This window comes from Piliocolobus tephrosceles, chromosome 18 (genome assembly GCF_002776525.5).
Source record: "Piliocolobus tephrosceles isolate RC106 chromosome 18, ASM277652v3, whole genome shotgun sequence".
NCBI lineage: Eukaryota > Metazoa > Chordata > Mammalia > Primates > Cercopithecidae > Piliocolobus > Piliocolobus tephrosceles.
In genome coordinates, this window is record NC_045451.1 from 12933400 (window position 1) to 12949616 (window position 16217).

Here is a 16217-nt window from a genome sequence, read left to right on the forward strand (position 1 = left end):
TCCACAGTCCTCTACCACTGCTCCTAAATAAAGTTCGTGATATTCAGCCCAGAAATGAAATGGCACTTGTTGCTGTATATCTTAGGACTTCACATCAATAGTGAATGTGGAAGGCTGTGCGATGTCAAAGAGGGCATCAGAGGCTCCAATATAGGTATTCTAAGTCTGCACTGCTGTAGCTGTCCCTGAGAGCTTTTTTTCATGACAGTAAATATGCAAATTATATGCTTAATGAGAGTTCATAAATAAAACAGAGGATGATCTTTCACATTTTAGTACTATGGAATGAATGTTCAGAAAAAGAATTGGCACATGGGTTATTACAATTTTTGGCCCCAAAATATTGCTTCCTTTTCACATATGTATGCAAACTATATCCACTCACATTTCTTTGTATTTCGTACTAGTGGTTCTGAGAAAGCCATTTCAAAGTCTTTTTATGTATAGTGTCATTCTATGAAGCTGCCAAGTTTCCCTTGATTTTTAAAGAGATCACAAACAGGATTAAGTTTCTATATTTATCACATCCACATTTCCCAGCTTCAACTTATATCCTCCCTCACACAGCCACCAAATCCATCATTCTGATTTATTTTTTTTTTTTTTACTTGACCTCAAGAATCTTTAGAACAAGGGGAAAAATGTATACTAAGAGGAGATAATAGAAAACATTTTGTCATTTGAAGAATGGTCCAAACTTTAAAATGTAATTTATAGATCTTTATTCAATGTAAACAAAGTGAACCATCAGCTATAGATGTCACAGTGTTAGACATGAATGCATTTTTTCTTCCATTTAATAAAGCACAGTGTATATTATACACTTGATGTATCTAAGATCAGTTGTAGCACTAGTTATGAATACATTTGTTTACAGGATAGGTCACTTAAAATTACTGAATATAAGTCCCAGCATGTGTGATGTAATTAACACATTACATAAAATATTGTATTAGGGTTCTTTAGAGGTGCAATACTAATATTATATATGCATATATGAAAGGGAGTTTATTAGGAGAATTAACTCACATGGATACAAGGTGAAGTCCCATGATAGGCCCTCTGCAAGCTGAGGACATAGGAAGCCAGTAGTAGCTCAGTCCGAGTCCCAAAGTCTCAAAAGCAGGGGGCGCCAGCAGTGCAGCCTTCAGTGGCCAAAAACCTGAGAGCCCCCTGGCAAACCACTTTGAGTCCAAAGGCCGAAGAATTTAAAGTCTGATATCCAAGGGTAGGAAGCATCCAGCACAGGAGGAAGATGAAAGCCAGTCAGCAAGTCAGCGTCTCCCACCTTCTTCCACCTGCTTTGTTCTAGCCATGCTGGCAGCTGATTGGATGGTGCCCAACCACAACCAAGGTGACTCTTCTCCCAGTTCACTGACTCAAATGTTAATCTCCTCTGGCAACGCCCTCACAGACACACCCAGAAACAATACTTTACCAGCTATCTAGGGATCCTTCAACCCAATCAAGTTGACACCTGATATCAATCATCACAAATATACTTTCAATTTTACTTGGACATAATATATTATAATAATGTTATTTAAATATTATTGTAATTAGTATCTAATATTGTGCTAATATAAATGAAATTTTATTTTATATGGATTAATATTTCCAAGTATTAGCAATAAGAGAAAAAATATAAACACACTAACATAAGACATAGTATTAGCATTTCTTTATATTGAAATGTTATGTAGGATTTTAGTATATTCCTCTGATTGGAAAATATAAACAAGATTGAAAATGCAGGACAAAATGTCACTGCTGGTTTATCTAGGGCCCATTTCAGGCGAGAACATTTTTTCTTATTTGCTTGGTTTCAGCCCAGAGTGTTTCTCAGTCTAGCAATGCTGACAGCTGCCACCAGTCTTCAATCAGAAGTGGAACATTATTTGAAATGCTTTTCACTTCCGCCGAAATGTATGACCGTTATAGAAAGTTTGGAATATAGAAGAGTATAAACAAAGCCACAATATTTCATTATTGAGATAGAATTACTACTACCCTTCATTTTTCTTGTATGTTTTATATAAAGGGGTTCAAATTAAAGGGCTTTTTCCTTAGAATCATAAATGATGATTTTTAACTTTAAATTTAATTGAGAAATATTTTAATCATATATTTAATGGGGAAAAAATAGCACTTGGTAGAAAAGTCACCCAGATGTCATGAGTGTTATTTTTTGTCATATTTACTTTAAACTGTTTTCGAGGGAGGAGAATGTTGCAGAAATTTCTAAGCTTCAACTTTTAGACAAATTTCACTTATTTCAATCATGGTAATTACCATGACAAATTTTGTCAGTTTCCTCTGCCTAGACTTACTAAGTTATCTAATTGCTTTATGCTAAGAGTATTATGGGACATTGCCTTGTAATTGTGAAACACTTATATAACTAGTATCATACAGTATCCTAATTTAAACATTCTTTTTTCAATTAATCCAATTTATACTTGCTTCCCAGTGGACAAATGTGAATATTTCTCTAGGTATAAAATAGTAAAATATAACTGCTACTTTATATACACGTTGTAAAATGTATTGCTTTTGGCCAAATTGTTCTCCAAAATAGTGTCCAAATTTTCAATTTTATGAGTGTTTTATAGTTCTGCTTTCTATACATTGTCATCAATAGCTGGTATTAAAATAATTACTTGTATTTGTTTAACATATTGATTTAAAAGTACAATATTGCTGTATATTTTTGTTGTTGTTTTATTATGTATATTTTAAGCATAAGTGAATAATAAAAGTACAACTATCCAAATACTCATTACCCAAATTCAACAATTATCATCATTTTACCACAATGGTTTTGCCTATCCTCCCATTTTTTTGAGATATTTTAAAGAAAATATACTTTTTCTCAACACATCCTGTCATTTCTAATACCAATATGCTTCAAGTATACGTGACTAAAAATAGGGCATGTTTTTATATAACAAGAAAGAAATGTTCAGTGACCAACAAAATTCGCAATACTTTCTCATCATCTGTTGCTCATCTCTACATTAGTAGTATTATACCTTATACAGTACATATTATACCTTATACAGACTAATTTTTTATAAATCCATAAAAATGCAAATATAAAAACAGTTTTGTAAAGTCATGACCCGAACAATGCCCACATTGTACACTAGTTCTACAACATCTTAAATCTTTCTCAATCTAGAACAATATCTTTCCTATACTCCTTCTTTTTTTGATGTATCAAATAAACTAGATCAACTTTGTGGTAGATCAATGCTTTTTAAATTTATTATATATTCAGACCTTGTGGTAAGTGTGATAAAATGCAGACTCAAAGTTAGTACCTGTGAAGAAGCTCAAGATTTGGCATTTGTAGTAAGATACTCCTATTCCACAGATTACACTGTGGGTAACAAATCTGTAGAAAGACACAATTTGGGTTTAAATGATTGTTTCTTTTTACTTTGTTTACTTTGTTTCCCATTTAGTTTGTTCTTTTATTACAGGTTAATTTCCTGTAGCTTGAAAATTAGCTTTCAACTTTTTTTGGTAAAATAATTTATAGGCAACGTTCTTTATAAAGGTCATATCATAACACATCAGAAGCATCTATTATCTGTTGTTCCACAGTTAGTTGTCTAATTTGTTTCTAAAGGTTTTGACAAGTCAAGATTTTTAACAACATTAATGAAGTATAATTGGCACAATAATCTGCATATACTCAAGTTGAATCGAATTTTTGACATATATCTGCTTCTGAGACTGTCATCACAATGCAGATAATAAGCACACTCATCACTACTCTCAAAAGTCTCCTCGTGTCCCTTCATCATCCATCCCTCCTGATCTTCCTCCCATCCTCATTTTCCCTCAGTTCTTAGTCTGATTTCAGTCACTGTGATTGTTTTAAATTTTCTAAAATCAGATGCAAAAGGAAACATACAATCTGAATTTGTTGGCAGGCTTGTTTTATTCATTATTATTTTGAGATATTACTGTATCAGTAGTTCATTTCTTTTCACTGCTGAGTATCATTACATTGCATAGACATATTACACTTTCTTAGTACATTGACTTGTTGAAAGACATTTGACTTTTTCCAGTTTTTGTCTATTACAAATAAACCTGCTCTGATATTCAGGTAAGCATCTTCATATGGAAATAATAATTTTATTTGTCTTAGGTGGATATCTAGATAGATATCCTAGATATGTACCTAATATCTAGAATGGCTGGATCTTATGGTAGGCACATGTTTAACTTTGTAACAAATTGCCAAATTGTTTTCTAAATACTCATGCGATTTTACATTCACACTAGCAGTTTTTGAGAGGTACAGTTGCTCTATATTCTCTTCAATACTTGATATGGTCAGTCTTTTAATTATATTCATTCTAGTAAGAATTTACTGGTATCTAATTGTAGTTTTAATCTGCATTTACCTGTTGAAACTGAAGATGTTGATTATCTTTTTTTAAACTTATTTTACATGTCAACTCTTTGTGATATGTCTCTTTACATATTTTGCTTATTTAAAAAATTGTGATGACTTTTTGTTTCCAAGTTTTGAAAGTCCTTGTACATTCTGAATACAAGATATATAATTAATGAATACTCGCTCAGTCTGTGACTTGTCTTCTCATTTAATTATCATCTGAGGTAGGCCACATAATGGCTCTCAGAGATATCAAGGTCTTCACTCCTAAAACCAAGACTGTGACCTCTGTAGATAAATATGAGATTCAGTTAATGGTCTTTAGATAGGAAAATTATCCTGGATTATCCAAGATGACTTTGAAGGCAATTATAAGTGTCATTATAAAAGGGAGAAGAGGTAAATTTGACACAACAGACAAAGAGAAGCCAATGTGAAGAGAGAGTAGAGAGAAATTTGAAGATGCTTTGCTGCTGGCCTGGAGGAGGGACATGAACCAAGGTACGCAAGGAATAGAATACACTTTGAGAAGCTGGAAAATGTAAGGAAATAGATGCTCCTCTAGAGACTCGATGGAAGAAAGACCTTTCTGGCACTGTGGTTCCAGTCCAGTGAAATTCATTTTAAACGTCTCACATGTAGAACTGTAAGACAATAAATGTGTATCATTTTAAGCACTGAGTTGTGGGAATTCTTTACAGTAGCCATGGGATCTGATACAGAGATTATCTCAATTTTGATACGGTCCAGTTTATCAGTTTTTAACACGTGCACTCTTGATATTGTTGTAAGAAATCTTTGCCAAAGAAATTACAAGTATTTCATCTAAATTTGTATTCACTTTTTGTGACCTTGTGCACGGTAAAGTATGGATCAAAGTATCTTTTTCTCAAGTGAATACTCAGGTGTTTTAGCGCAAAGACTGTTTTTTCTCCATTGATTTGCTTTTTGAACTTTTTCAAAAATCAATTGATTACATAAATGTAGGTGTATTTGTGCACTTTGTGGTGTATTCTACTAAATTATTTGTTGATCCAATACTTTACCATAATGATTACTGTAGCATTATGTCTTAAAGTCAGATGGCATAGTCTTCCAAATTTCGTCTTCTTTCAAAATGTTCCTTAAGTTGTTCTAAGCCCTATGCTTTTGCATATATAATTATAGAATGAGCATGCAAGTTTTATAAAAATACCTGTTTGAAATTTTATGTTTTAATTTTAATTTAGCTGTATTTTTAAAATTGTGTTTATACAACACTTTGGAGAGAATTGACATTTTTAACCATTTTGAGTTTTCTGGTCCAGTATCATAATAAATATCTCCAATTACATTGATTTTTCTTGATTCCTCTTAGCAGTATTTTATAGTGTTCAATAGAGAGGCATTGCATATTTTTTTGGTAGAGTTATGTCACAATCTTTGAATTCTTTATATTATTATAAAATGTACTGTTGTATAAATTTTAAATTTTGATTATCTATTGCTAGTAAATAGAAATATAATTGATTTTAATATTGACCTTGTATCTTCCAACCCTGCTAAAATTACCTGTACATTTTACCAGTATTTTTATAGATTTTATAAGATTTTCTATATGTGTAATTATGCCCTGTATAAATAAACATATTTTTATTTTATGTTTTTAATCTAGATGCTTCTAATTTCTTATTTCATTGGATAGAATTTCAGTATAATGTTGAATAGAAATAAATCAATTTGCATTATAGATTTGTCTGTTTCTTCTTGTAATACAATAAGGTTTTATTTCATCTATTTTGAGGCATTGTTATTAAGTGTATAAACATTTAGAATAGTTGTGCCCTGTTAATGATTTGACATAATTCGTATAAAATGATATTGTTTTAGATTATAAAATGGCTTTATCATTTATAATTATGAAATGACATTGTTTATCACTTATAATTATGAAATGCTGTTGTTTATCACTGCTAATATTCTTTGCCCCGAAATCTACATTATCTAATATTATGGCCATTGTAGCTTTCTTTTGACTAGAGTTAGCAAGATATGTGTTTTTCATTCTTTAAATTCTTACCTACTGAACCTTTATATTTTAAATCATTTCTAAAGACATATTGTTGAGTCTTTTAAAAAATCTAATAATCTTTATGTCATACTTTGTTTTTTTATCCCATTCATATTTAGTGTGATTATTATGATGATTAATATTAAACATACCACTTTGTTACTTGTATGTTTTTTTCACCTGTCTTTTGCTCACTTTTTTCTTTTATTTCTTCTTTGGATTGAGTATTCTTTATGCTTCAGTTTTATCTATTTTGTAGCCTGTAGTAAATTCTGTTACTTTATTTTAGTAGTCACTTTAGGTTTATTGTAATCTATTTTAAGTTATATCATACCACTTTATATATGGTTTATAGAGCTTAAAATAGCATATTCCTAACCTTTATGCTATTAATTTCATACATTTTACTTCTGCAAATGATGTATGCCCCACAATCCTTTGTTATTATGTTTGCTTTAACAGCCAATTATCCTTTAATGATAATAAAATTTAAAAAGGTCTTTCTATTTACTGATATACCTTCCATTTCTGGTGATTCTATTTTTGCATAGATCCAGATTTCTTTCTAGTATTATTTTATTTATTCTTGAAGGACTTCTTTAATCATTTATTGTATCAGAGTTCCCCTTGTGTGCTGATGCTGTACACCAAAAAGAGTCTTCATCCCACTTTCCTTTACCGAAGATTAGGAATATGGCTTTGGGGTAACAAATGTGATTTGTTCAGGCCTGGCTATAGGCAGCTATAAAGACTTGACCTGGCAGTACAGTACTCACTGTGAAAACATTCCCTTGTCACACTGGATTTGATGCACAACCAGTGCACTGCACTCTCTGGAGGGAGTTGCAGTCAAGGAGACTGCTTCTTCTGTTAGGTCACGCTCTTCTGTGTTTACATTCCTAGCCCTAGGGTTGAAGTGTAAGAGGGCTTCATCTGTGGCCTTGGACAGAGCTCTTTCTCAAGCATTTCTGATGAGATTTCTCATCTGACGCATTTCTCAAGCATCTCCTTATTGAGTAAAGTGGGTGAAACCTTGAAGACCGTTTCCCACTCTGACAATGTACTTAGTACTTTTTCACTCTTAACACTCCCCTTGCACTCCCCCGACCCCAGAGTCCATAAAATTGACTTAGTTGTTTGTAGCACTACCATTATAATGGAATGATCCACACGTCTGTGCTTATCCTCTGATTCAATTAGAGTGTTGTTCCATGGAGGAAATGAAAAAAGGAGATGCAACAATTTCTTTGGTTTTAACTTCTTGCTTATACCATTGCAGTAAGTGTCTAAAGGCTTACCTCTTTAACTTTTTACTTGTTCTTTGAATTAGCTTCTCCAATACCTGACAGCTCAGTTTCTTCTCTTTCAATTCAGCTGATCTCTTTATAAAAATCACTGTGATTGTTTGAGAAAATCTCACTTAAATTGATTTCTTTTCATTTTCAATACTTTAAAAATGTTTCTGCACTGTCATTTGGCATGCATTGTTTGAGATGAGACATCTGCTATCCAACTTCATCTTTGCTATTCTGTATATAACATGTCGTTGACTACCTTTCAGATTTTCTCATTATTAATAGTTTTGAGTAATTTAATCATGATGCACCTTGGTATAATATTTTTTAATATCTACGCTTAAGTTTTGTTAAGCATTTTGCATGTATGAGTTTCTAAATTTCATTGGTTCTAGAAACTGCAATTGTACATAAATGAGAATGTTTGAAGTTGTTTCACAACTCAATGATAGTTTATTCATTTTTAATTTTTTAACTTTTCCTCATTATGTTTTTTCAGATGATTTATACTTCTGTCTTCAATCTGTCTTTTTTCTCTGCGTGAATAATATGCCATTAATCATATACAGTGTATTTCATCACAAACATTGTAGTAGTATTCTCTAAAAGTTTAATCTTTATTTTATTTTCAATTTTTCTACTTAACACGTTCAAACTTTCTTCTGGTTTCTTGAACATATATTTTGTATCCTAGTCTACTAAAGATGTCATACAATGGGAATTTGGCTATGAATATGTTTGATGAAAATTTTATATTATATCTAATCAAGCCCCTAAACATTTATTTAAAACATGGAGGATAAAGAAACATACTGAATCACACAACAGTTATACAATTATCAAAATTCAGATTATGTGAAACTCTATAGGACAAATAAACTTGACTCTTCAGCATATAAACAGAAAGAAAAATTAGAAACAGAGAGAGGAAATCTGTAGACCAAATGAGACTTGAGAAATGTATCAAAAAACTGTATTGTGTGAACATATTTAAGTCTTAATTCAAAGACAAAGATTTTTAATTTGAACACTATGAATAATTTGTTATATTAAAAAGTTTTTCGGCCAGGCGCAGTGGCTCAAGCCTGTAATCCCAGCACTTTGGGAGGCCGAGACGGGCGGATCACGAGGTCAGGAGATCGAGACCATCCTGGCTAACACGGTGAAACCCCGTCTCTACTAAAAATACAAAAAATTAGCCGGGCGAGGTGGCGGGCGCCTGTGGTCCCAGCTACTCGGGAGGCTGAGGCAGGAGAATCGTGTGAACCCGGGAAGCGGAGGTTGCAGTGAGCTGAGATCCGGCCACTGCACTCCAGCCTGGGCGACAGAGCAAGACTCCATCTCAAAAAAAAAAAGTTTTTCTTAATTTTAAACTTTGACTTTGATTTTTAAGGGTGTGTACACACACTTACATAGCATTTATACTTGTGTATGTGTATGTGTGTGTGTGTGTGTGTCTCCAATGGTTAAAATGATATGAATTTGAAATTGGTTTTAATATTAAAAAATGAGCATGAATAGAGATGACACAATATTGACCATATGTTGGTAATTACTGAAGCAGGGTAATGATACCTAGGTATTCATTATACTATTTTGTATATCTTTATATGTATCAAAATACCATAATATAAATTTCACAAAAATTATATTCACTGAAACACAGCCAGCTAACTTCATATCAGTGTTGGTGATAATTTGCCAAACTTATAAAAAGTATCTTTCTCATGAATAATATTGTACCCGTTCCAAATATTCTTATTCATCAGCTACCGCAAAGACATATTTTAGCAATTTCTAAAGCACAGATTTATCTGAATTTCAAATACGTAACATAAAGATAAATTTCACCTTTTTCACCTCAGCTGAATTTCTCTATAACCTTCACTAAGTAAACTTTTAACAAGGAATACATCTGCTTAAAGGGAGCACACCGGGACCACAGAATCCCTGTGTACTTTCTTAATTAGGTGTTTTTTTGACAACTCTTCTTAGCACGAGCCAAAGACCTAAAAAATCTCTAAGGAGTCATTCAAAAATACATGCAGAAGATTCAAAACACAATCATGCAGAAAAAGTCCTAACACGAACCCTGGCTTTTCTGTTGATTATCTGATATTAAACTCCATTGTGAAGCTTACAAAATTATTTTTTCTTCATGGAAGCCAAGGAAATACATCAAATTTGGCTGGATGTAGATGTTGGAAATGCAAAACTATTAAATTACATGTAAGGATTAGAATTACCCATCATGAAGAGACAGCCTTGGTCAATGGAAAGTTTTAAATATAAAACTCAGTAGGCAGAGTCTTTTGTTTTAGTATTGAAATAATAGAAGATACATCTCATATCATTCTTAAATATTACAAACATTCACCCATTCTTACCCAGGCACTGTAATTTTGTATTTATAGTCTTAAGATGATTTTTTTGTTAAGCTGATAAACACTTCTTCCCCATATCTTTGAAATTTAAAGAGTAAATATTTTGCACAAGCTTTCTATTTAGTGTTTTATAGCATCAGTATAACTGATTATTGAATTCACCAGTTTTAAGCTGAATTGCCATTTTGTCTATTTAGTTACTACATAAAATATCATAATTTGGGAAATTGGTTGAGGAAGCTTATCTCTATCAAATATAAAGAGGAAAAATATGACTTTTTTTCCTCCTGGATTGACTGTTGCTTTAATAAGATAGTTTGAGTTTTACTGAGAAAGAATGGAGGAAGTAAGCAAATCAAATTAAAAGGAAGTCTATCTCAATGTCAGCTGTCAATCAAGGAGACTCCCAGAGCAATCTTTCAACCTTCAGGCAGATTTATGACTGCAGTTTAAAACTAGCAGTGCCTGAGTGGAAATTTATAATTATTCTAATCAAATTATTACTGAGCTCCAAAATATAATTAGCCAGCTTAATTGGAAGATAAATTAAATGTATATTTTTATTCCATTTTTGTCATATGCAGAAGTTGTAACCTGTCTTTAGTAATTATGTGATAAAATGTTATTTTAAAATGTCAAATTTTGTTTTGTTTCTGACGCTTTAGGTATATAGAAGATACACAGGAGCAAAAAAAGATTATAAAAGAAAGCAAGATTTTTGTTTGTGACATCCTGTTTCTCTGAAGAGTAACAGTTGGAATCAAGAGTCAGCACAATGAATTGTTATTTACTGCTGCCTTTTATGTTGGGAATTCCTCTCCTATGGCCTTGTCTTGGAGCAACAGAAAACTCCCAAAGAAAGAAGGTCCAGCAGCCAGTAGGATCTCATCTGAGAGTGAAGCGTGGCTGGGTGTGGAACCAATTTTTTGTACCAGAGGAAATGAATACGACTAGTCATCACGTCGGCCGGGTACCTATTTATTTAAAATGTTACAGTAAATAGCACAACACTGTAAATAAATATGTTGGAGAAGTTTGGAGATTTGATGAGTTCCACATTTTGACAGCGAAACCACTGAAAAGCTTCAAACATCACATCAATAATTGTTTCAGATTTGCAAGCACCTAAAACATCCACTAAAATCTTGAAGAGGGATAGCTCTGGTTTTTAAATTTCACATTAGTATCCCTTATGAAAATGCAGCCCTCACTTTCAACATCTGGAAACTTGATGGTGTTATTTTTGGTAATGGATCTAAACAGTCACAGTGAGACAAATATCATTTACCAACGTATTTAGCCTGATTTTCTATTGCGCTAAGTAGCTGTTGATTTACCCCTCATTCATTTTTAATGAAGCAGGTTAATACTATATTCTTTTACAATTAAGTAGCTTCTGGAGCCTACACACTTCAATTGATTAGTAAAGTAAAAGGAATATTATGTTCACTTTCTTAAAAGAATATATTTTAAGAACAATTCCTTAATGAGACAAAGCAAATTCTATTTATGTTTTTGGTTTGTATTTTATTATTTGATTTCCTTTAAACAAAGGTGATTATAGTATCATGTCCTTTTCCACAAGGCTTTTTCTCTAGATAAATGAACTGAAATAAGTTTAACTGCTAATTAACTGGCACTAAAATTTAATTGGGCCCAAAGGGTGAAGCACTCAAAATTTATTAACTCTCTTTTTCTAGGCCTTTCAGGAGAGCTGCAGTGTTAGCATGGTATCTGGATTCCACAGAACTTCACCTATGTTATCAGCCAAATGTATATGAGTACATTCAACCAAAGCCTTAGATTAGGATTTTAGGCAAGTATTTCCAAACGTGTAGGGAGGAGGGTGTATTGTGAACACACACACACACACACACACACACATTACAAGTAATATTTCTCATCCCCTTTTATTTTTGACTCAAACTGCAGGTAAATAGTATGCACAGCTGGCACTAACAAGGTCCACAGTCAGGTGCTGACTCGGTAACTGAGTCTCTGGATACCTTTACGGTAGACTGCACAGAGCACCATAAGCTGTCCCATCACTGAATGGGGTGACAGGCTAAAACCAGCTGTTGACTTTTAGTAAATAAGGTGTTATAGGGAAGTGCATCAGTGTAGTTGGAACACAGGCTACCTCTGGGGCTGTCTCATTTTCTAGTTTGTTTGTTTCTATGCCCCACATGAATCTCTGGTTACCTCCTTTCTCACAGTGATTGGTTTAGCTTATTTTTCCACTCTATAAAAATATTTATGAAACTACTCTGAAAAATGGTTTTCTGCTACACAAACTCATCAAGTTAAAACAAGCAGATCACTGATCTCAAAAAGAACAATAATGAATGTTTAGGTGCTTGTCAAAAGAGTTAGTAAATACACAATTTAGCTGATGTGTGCAAGATAACTCTCTTTGATCCATTTGTTTGAAAAATGATTAAGATTGGGAAGTACAATTAAGTGAAAATTTGAAGTGATGTTTGTTTAGCAAATCAATAGTAGCAGCCTAATTAGGAAAATATTTTTTGAATAGAAGTATAGAAAATTGTATAATACTAGAGGCCATTTGATTGAAATGTGTTTAACATATGCATTTTGTGACACTAAAAGGCAGGTGTTCAAGTAAGCTTTTTCATTTCTGTTTCTTTCTTCCCTTAAATCTGGGTCTTAAAAATGTCAATCTCACTTGTCTTTGAAAATTACACTGCATATATACTTGCAATATATTTATTTATTACTAAACTTAATTTATCTTCATTATATTATAAAATAAATTATCAAACCATATTGAAATGATATCATTTAAAAAATATGAGCCATACATTGCTCACTTGATATATTGACTTGATTGTATAATTATTTTCCTCAATTTATTACATCATTGAATAAAGAATTTCTTTTATGAATAATTAAGAACTACCAAATTAAAAGAGGTATTAGCAGAAACACAATCTGGATGTTATTTTTCTCAATTTGTTTCGTTACATGGCATTGATATTCGGCACATTGTTGAAATTCAAAATTAGTTACTAATACCTTTAGATTTTCTCCACAACCACATAAAAAGTGTATTAATTTATCCAGAATAAGAAATTGTAACTTGAGCCATCAGAAAAATCATGAATTTGTTTACAACTGATTTCATGGTTATCTTTGTAAATTTGCAGAGGAACTCTTACTTTGAATAAGAGCATTTTCATAAATGGTGAATCAAGAAAATGTGGATTCACAATTAGGGAACCATGACATACTTCTCCTAGGTACAAATAATTTAGATATGAAAAGCTATGCCATCATTTTAACTATATCAGAATTGGACTTTTTTTTTTTGGTTGCAGATAAATTAAAAGTTCTAAATAATACCTCAACAGTATGAATGATGAACAAATTTACTTTGCTTTTGAAAATACGGAAATGAGTGCACTGGCTGAAAGTGTGTATTTGATAATTAGATAGAATAGATTGAGAAGAAAGTTTTATACTTTGTGGCTAAAACCCAAGGGCTAAAGAACATGTAACTGAGTTGTTGTCAGTGGAGAATCTGAAATTTGACAGCCTCATAGAAGATTTGATAGCCTCGTGGTGTAAATCCTAAATCTACACAAAGATCATGTGACTCTGAAAAAAGTTTGTAAAACAAAATCTCACTTTTCTTCTCTATAGAAAAATTGATCATATCGATAATATGTATTTCATAATATTGATATGAGAATTGAGAACACTAATAAAAAGCAATTTATAGATTTTATGACACATAATAAGTCAAGATTACTTTTATCGTTATGAACCCTAATTTTCATCCTAATATTTTCTTGTTTCCATGCATTTCCAGCCAAGAGACAGAACATCAGTGTTTAAATGTCAGCAAATTATCTTTCTGTCTGTCTCTAGGACCCAGTCTAGTATAAATATTTGAGAGAGTGGTTTTAGTGACTGATTATTTAATTATAAATCAAAATTGGACCAACTATGTTGTGCATAACTTACAAAAGAAGCTTTACTGTCCAATTAGTATTGTTTCTGTTAAGAATAATGAAATTTGTATAGTTCTTTATACTAAATGTTCACTCTCCCCTCTCCCTGGTGATAGATTTTAATCTTGACATTTAATATTTTACCCCATTTAATGTAATATGGAAACAATATAAAATCATTAACTTGGAGAATAATTAACATACATAAAAAGAAAATCTTTATTTTGATTTGCCCATTTCAGATGTTTGGAAACTAAATGATACCTCTTTCCATTTGCAGCTAAGATCTGATTTAGACAATGGAAACAATTCTTTCCAGTACAAGCTTTTGGGAGCTGGAGCTGGAAGTACTTTTATCATTGATGAAAGAACAGGTGACATATATGCCATACAGAAGCTTGATAGAGAGGAGCGATCCCTCTACACCTTAAGAGCCCAGGTAATAGACATCACTACTGGAAGGGCTGTGGAACCTGAGTCTGAGTTTGTCATCAGAGTTTCGGATATCAATGACAATGAACCAAAATTCCTAGATGAACCTTATGAGGCCATTGTACCAGAGATGTCTCCAGAAGGTATTGCATATTAATTTACATCAAAGATATATTAACAATGAAAGCAGGTTTAAAATTTCAAGGATATGTTTTGAAGTAGATGATTTAAGGTTCTATACTAGAACTTCCTTCTACAAATATGTTTAAGTAAAATATTTGAAAAATTAGACTATGCATCAAAATTTTGAAAAAATGATACTACACATTAATGTTATTAAAATACCTCAATCTTCACAGGAGTAAAAGAAGTTTAGACATGTTTATTTGAGCAATTCATAAATTTTTTAGCTTGTTCATTTACTAGGTTCTTAAGTAGAAGACTTTCTTTTTCAAAACAAAATATATTTTTTTATTTCATAAAAGCAAATAAGCTAATCCTGCAAGATATGCATATAAAAATAGGAAAAGTGAATTTATTAGATTCTACGGTATATATCAAAACCATTTAAAAAACCACTAAGACAAAAGCAAGTGGTTGAACACTTGTGTGTGGTTGCATTTATTTGAAGACACTTTTCAAAACCCAGTGTTGTTGCTGTTAATATTTTAAATATAATGCATTTAGGAGAGAATGGTTTCCATAACATGTAAGAGTTGACTGTCTTGGAAATTAGAAATGTCTTTCCAGTAAAGGGGAAATTGTGATTATGCAAAACTTCTCTCAGTCATTCACTCAAAAAAGTTTTGTAGCACAATATAATGGCATGTTTAATTAAAAAATGTACTTAACAGTGACAAATAAATGTGATTTGATAATGGCCATTTTAAATTATGGTAACATGTTTGTAACCACTTTACTTCATTACTTGATTCATTAGTCAACGATTTAAAAAATACGTATTTCATCATAAAATTTCCTGATTCTTGGCCGGGCGCGGTGGCTCAAGCCTGTAATCCCAGCACTTTGGGAGGCCGAGATGGGTGGATCACAAGGTCAGGAGATCGAGACCATCCTGGCTAACACGGTGAAACCCCATCTCTACTAAAAAAAAAAAATACAAAAAACTAGCCAGGCGTGGTGGTGGGTGCCTGTAGTCTCAGCTACTTGGGAGGCTGAGGCCGGAGAATGGCGTAAACCTGGGAGGCGGAGCTTGCAGTGAGCTGAGATCCGGCCACTGCACTCCAGCCTGGGTGACAGAGTGAGACTCCGTCTCAAAAAAAAAAAAAATTCCTGATTCTTCATTTTTAATATTCCAGGTAAGAACTCAAAGATGTATTTCTACATTGTTTGGAACATAGGTCTTTAAATACAGCAGAAACAAATTTGCCTGTGTAATATATATATCAAGACAAATTATTATTGGATGTAAATAGCAGTTTAAATTCCTCTGTTTTAGTAGCTAGGCAAAGAATCAGTTCATATAACTCCTCCCCGCTCCTCCTCCTTCTCCCCCTTCTACTCCTTTCCCTTCCTGCCCTCCCCTCTGTCTCCTTATTCCCTCTCTTCCTCCTTCCTCCCTCTGCTTCTTCCTTTTCTTCCTCCACAGCTGCTGCTGCTGCTTCTTCTTCTTCTTCTTCTTCTTCTTCTTCTTCTTCTTCTTCTTCT

At 32.6% G+C, this 16217-nt stretch overlaps 1 protein-coding gene across 3 annotated transcripts in view; it reads left to right on the forward strand.

Moving 5' to 3' along the window:
- CDH19 (cadherin 19) overlaps positions 1-16217 on the forward strand; it is a 98052-nt gene that overhangs the window by 20417 nt on the left and 61418 nt on the right. For all 3 annotated transcript variants that reach the window (XR_002734144.2, XM_023224172.1, XM_026448227.1), the window contains 2 exons: positions 10809-11113; positions 14398-14692. Coding sequence is in view for 2 of the 3 variants with exons in the window: in XM_023224172.1 (XP_023079940.1) it covers positions 10919-11113; positions 14398-14692 (490 nt within the window). In the remaining variant the exon portion in view is untranslated. The remainder of the gene's footprint in view (positions 1-10808; positions 11114-14397; positions 14693-16217) is intronic.